Below are 5,367 nucleotides of genomic sequence, written 5' to 3'. Positions count from 1 at the left end.
AATTTAAGCTAGGATGACTATTTTTTTTTTGACCATTTCACCCAAACTATTTTTTACTCGTCCATCTGAACAGTGATTTAAAAATATTTGGACAAATGACCCATTTTCCGTTTTCTTAAATACTACTTCTATTCGTGGTCTTTTTGTTATCATACGTAAACACGACGCTAGTTCACAAATCAAACAGTTGATTTGGGTGGCTGTTATTAACTGCATTTGGCTTATCTGGTCAATAAGAAATAGATTGCGTTTTGACTTAGAACCTACTCCTATTCATGTGGCTGTGGAAATTGCTTATTAGCGAATCAGGGAAAATTGGTAAGGGTGATGCTCACAACAAAATGTCGGAGTTGTGCATTCTTCGATTTTTTTTAGGAGGCAATGAAAGAACCAAAGATCATCGAGGTAAATTGGTCTCCTCCTCTCTATGGTTCGTTGAAGGTTAACGCGGATGGTTGCTCTTTAGGTAATCCCGGTCTTGCTGGCTGTGGTGTTGTTTTTAGGAATCATAATATTCTAGTTGTTGGTTGTTTGGCACAATCAATTGGGATCGACAATTCAGTTTTTGCCGAATTTTGGGGAGCCATTTATGCTTTCACAATTGCTCGAAGTAGGGGGATGTCTCCATTATGGTTTGAATGTGATTTGGTGCATATCATTAGAGCCTTTTCAGATCCTTCGTTGGTGCCATGGAAGTTAGCTGTTCACTGAGCTAACTGTCTAAGGTTTTTATCTACGATCCAGTTAAGGTACTCACACATTTACATAGAAGGAAATGGCGTAGCTGATTTACTTGCGAAATGGGGAGCTTATTCAAGTTCTCAATGGTGGATAGAGCCACCATCTTTCATTCGTCCAACTTTGGGTAATGATAGGTCGAACCTGTCTACTTATAGATTTTGATAACTGTAACATGTTTTTTTAATTTTTGTCTGTTCTGTTCCTTTCTTCTGAGGTTTTGTCTTAGTCGCCCTATTCATTTTTCTTTCCTTAAATAAAAAAAAAAATCTCCTCTGAGCTTTGCCAAAGAAAAAATTAAAAAAATTAGTTATCTAACAATTATGAAAGAAGCCAATAAATAAATATTCCTGAATTTTTCAATTTTCCTAAATTTAAATATCCAAATTTTTCTACTTCCAAATCAGTAGTTTTGGTGAATTACTTATCATTGATTATGAAAGTAGCCCTAAATAAATTTTAAAAAATAAATCGATTTATTTCCATTTTAGTAAAGTTTAATTGATTTTTGATTAACAAAAAAATGGGGAATAAAATAAAAATAATTATATAAAAACAATTTAAAAAAATGTATATAAAATACTAAATAAAGAAAAATGTTTGAAAATCTAAAGGGTGGAAACTTAAATCAAACTAGTAAGGTAACTTAGTACGTTTATAATTTGAGACCCCCTTTATCCTTCGTTTTTAGCTATATGACCTAAATTTAAATATCCAAAGTCTTTTGTCACGATGCCCAACTACCCAAGTCATGTTCTTATCCTTCATTAAATGCGGTCTTGTTTTTTAGATTTGACCGTCTGAGAAGATTAGACCTTTACATACACGTGTCATTCATGTGGTGCTTGTGCAGTTGTCTCGACTGAGACAAATCCTTCTCTCATCGAGTGATTTGGTACTCCAACCTCATCATCTTATCATATATTCATCCCTTGGGATGTCGACACATGGCCATCGGGTATTTTACCCACACATTTTGCCCCTTTTCTTTGCAACTTGCCGAGGGCATGATGGGAAGAAAGCTATGTAACCGTCGCAACTTTTCCGCCACGTCCTCGGTTAACGCCACGTCTGTATTTTTAATGCGCTTTTACCCATTGAACCTGAGGCGCCGGTTGGTGGTACTTCGGTTTCTTATAAAATCTATTGGGAGGAGAGAATGTCGCCTTTAATATCTCTTTTCAGAGTTCAGAGCTTTTTCATTCTTTCTCTCCTTTGTCTCTTGTTGTTTCTCCTTAACTTCTATTCTCCTATAAAGAGATTTATAATGTCTGGGAGGAACTCTCCATCTCGCTCCTCAAGACGGTATGGTTCCTTTTCTTTATCTTTTCTTTTGTTTCGTCCGATGATTATCGTCGATCTCTTTTTGTATGTAATCATTCGGTTTTGTTAGAACCAATGATTCCTGTCATTGTTCCTTTCCATTTTTTGGGTTATGTGGTTATTACAGTCATTTTGACCCGTAACTTCCTTCTTTTGCTCCGGCTGTGAAGCTTCGCTACCATTATTTCCGGCAGTTCTTGCCTGTGTATGTTCGTTTAGTCTAGTTTTTCATTATTATGTTAGCCACTGTTCTCACTTCTTTTCTTCTGTTTTTCTTTTTTATCAGTCCCGGAAAAGCTTCGATGAGAACTCCTAGTTCTGAGCGTTTCTCCGGCCTGTCTGATGAGGCGTTTCTAGAATCGGTGAGGGTTAGACATCGTCTCAAACGGTTCAATGCCACTCCTGAGGGGAAATTTGGCGTTCTTTATAAGGATCTCTTCGAGAAAAACCCTTGTGGTCCTAACGAGATCATAGTCTCAGTGGGTCAACTTGACGTCGGCCTTCGTCTTCCTATGTACTGTCCGCTAAATCCCTTCCAGTACGAGGTGCTATGTAAGCTTGAACCTCAGGGAGCCATTTATCAGCCCAATGGTAACTTCTATCGGATCGCCCGAGAGTGTAATCGCCGAAGCCAAGGCAAAGTTACTCAGCACGAGTTGAACCGGTTTTCTCCCGATCAGAAGGATCTGTATAATCCTGATACTTTTGTGGAGAATTACTGGTGTCATCAGTCTGATACTTATGATGGTTTTGGAGTTGGGATTTCCAGGTCTCGGAAGAGCGCTCGAGATTCTCAGTATCTCTCCGACTTGGATCCTCCTGTTGCTACTCAACGTACTATTCCCAAGACTCATGATCCCAAGTGGCCTGTTGCTCCTATTCGAATTGTGGGACCTTACATTTATGTTTGGGATGAGCTTGGAAATGTTCTTCCTTGTATTCCTAAGATGTGCGCCCATCTTCCTACCTATAGACCTTGGGAGCTTAAGTGGGTTATCCCTCGTAGGCGTTTGTCTCAGTCATCCCCAGCTAGTGAGGATGCTAAGGTAAAAAAATAATTGTCCTGATTTTTTGACGTATATATATATACCTTGCCCCTGTTTTTTTCCTTAGCAGCCAATGTAATTGTGTTGTTTGGCGGAGGAGAAGATTAACTGATAGTGCTGGGCCATCGAATGCTCATGCTGCTGCGATTGAACATGCCATGGAAGTGGATGTGGATGCTTTGTTTGGTGAGAATAAAATGTTTGATGTCTCCGATTCATTATTCGAGGACCTTGATCAAACTTTGTTGGCTGATCCTTCCGATCCTGGTGCCGCCTTTGGATCGGAGATAACTCTGCCCCAGGCGAGGGATATCGTTGGCGGGGGTGCAGATGTTGGTGGCGATGGTCTTATGGTGACTCCGAGTGTTGGTGGTGGCACCCCGAGTGTACCAAGCAACTTTGCTAGTGGTTTTCCTTCTGCTCCAGCGGGTCTGTCTGGTGCTTCTTCTTTTACGCCCTGGTTTAGTGGCGGATCCGAGTCGATGAAGGTCATATGCTCAGATAGGTATGCTCAGCTGAGCGATGACAAGCAAGCGCGTGTCATGGCGTCTTTGGACAGATCTGCACACCAACAGCTGGTGCTATCGGTATGCGGTATTTAACTTGTTTCAGTTTCTTATCATTGTTGTATCTTTAGAGCAACAATTTGAGGATTGGTATGTTAGCCGAGGCTCGCGTGGATATGAGGAAGGCCAAGGCTACTGAGCAAGAGGTTCAACTACTTCGTACCACATTGGCATTGGCGAGGGATGAAGCATCAGCCTTTCACCGGGATAAGAAGGAGTTAGAAGGTATTTACCCGTTCTATATCCTTAATATTGCACCTTCTTGATAGGGATGAGACTTCTGAAATAGTCCCTGTATTGGTAGTAATGGTCAAACTATTGGAGGAGCAGTTATATATTGTTGGTCATAGACATGCTAGAGAACGCAGTGGTCTTAGGCTGGATGTCAGCGCACGCCAGTGTAAGGTTTACTCCTTAGAGCAAGATAATGTGAAGTTGCAGGAGGACGTTGAGGTACATCGGAGACGCACTGTGGAATTAAGGGATTTGCTTGAGAAAGCTAAGAGAATAGCCGTGGAGCGTTAAAATGAGATCAAGGTGCTCAGGGCGCAAAAAGATAGTCTTATTAATTGGCAATGCGATCATATGCCTATCATAGCACAGGCTGAAGATGATAGGGAAAAACTGAGGAGGCTTAAGCGGGATTATGTTGCCCTGGAGAAGAAGCGGGATAGGCATATGATATCTTGTCCTCATGGTGACATGGATGTGACTCCTGTATAAGTTCGTCTTAGTGCTCTAGATGCCGAAAAGATTCTATTAGAACAGAATTTAGCCGTCGTTTTGCTTGGAAACGAAGGTCACTTGTACATCAGTTTGTGTATTGTTTCGCCATGATGTTTGGCGTGTGTTAATCTTTTTGCTTTGCTCTTGCAGAGGTTTGTAAGAAAAAGGCAGAGTTGGAGCGTCAATTGGAGGAAGAGAGAGCGGCTAGGCGGGGCCTTGGTCAGGAGCTTAATGAGTTGGTGAGCACTCATGAGGAAGAATTAGTTGATTCCCAAACGGAGAATAATGAGAAGTTGAATAACCTTCATGTTGAGTATAAGGTTCTGATGACAAAAGCTTGTAAGGCTGCTGCCCTTCGAGAGCGTCAACGAGCCACCGCTGCTACTGCTGCGAACATCGTGGTCCCTCCCCCGATTGTCGAGTCCGAGCTTGTGCAGATTGTCACTGACGTCGAGGATGAAGGGGACGACGATCAACGGGCTCCTGATGGTGAACAGACTTAATCTTGCTCATTTTAGCCTCTTTCTCTTAGTTTTTCGTGTTGAACATAAGTCTTGTAGGTTCATATGCACCTTTGTGGAAACATTTTCGTCTTTATTGGAAAGTATTCAGTTGTGGGAGGCATGACTTTATTGTTATTTTGTGGTAAGTCCTCGTATGTGGGAGGCATCTTTGATATTGTTACTAATTTCTTTTTGACAGTGACGTTTGGCGACCACCTTCGTTTTAATCGTATGATATTTTTATCATGATTTGGCTGTGAAAGAGTTTCGATTGTACATTGTTGGTCCAACCTCGGGTAACATATCCAAGGAGTGATCAATTCCTTTATTAGACATGCTATCTCTTATGGTGTTAGACTAGGATTGTAGCAACTTTCGTTTATCCTTGTATATTTTGTTTAGTGCCAATTGTAGGAGCACTTGTTGCTTGACCTTGCTGTTGGAGAATATTGTCAAGGGTGATAC

The 5,367-nt window shown here is 41.1% G+C and overlaps 1 protein-coding gene across 4 annotated transcripts; it reads left to right on the top strand.

The window, feature by feature from the left end:
* The first annotated feature begins 291 nt into the window (after positions 1–291).
* LOC113278177 (myosin-7B-like) lies at positions 292–5,109 on the top strand. 4 transcript variants are annotated; one of them, XM_026527081.1, is made up of 4 exons: positions 3,076–3,107; positions 3,211–3,694; positions 3,773–3,898; positions 4,550–5,109. In XM_026527081.1, the coding sequence occupies exons 3-4, from the start codon at positions 3,790–3,792 to the stop codon at positions 4,900–4,902; spliced, it is 462 nt and encodes a 153-aa protein (XP_026382866.1). In that variant the 5' UTR covers positions 3,076–3,107; positions 3,211–3,694; positions 3,773–3,789; the 3' UTR covers positions 4,903–5,109. The 4 variants fall into 4 exon arrangements, 3 of the variants coding, with proteins under 3 accessions (XP_026382867.1, XP_026382866.1, XP_026382865.1); XR_003325347.1 differs by having other exon boundaries at positions 3,082–3,107; XM_026527080.1 differs by having other exon boundaries at positions 3,211–3,898.
* The last annotated feature ends 258 nt before the right edge of the window (positions 5,110–5,367 follow it).

Source organism: Papaver somniferum, chromosome 5, assembly GCF_003573695.1.
Source record: "Papaver somniferum cultivar HN1 chromosome 5, ASM357369v1, whole genome shotgun sequence".
In the NCBI taxonomy this organism is placed as follows: Eukaryota; Viridiplantae; Streptophyta; class Magnoliopsida; order Ranunculales; family Papaveraceae; genus Papaver; species Papaver somniferum.
This window is presented reverse-complemented; position numbering and strand designations above follow the sequence as displayed.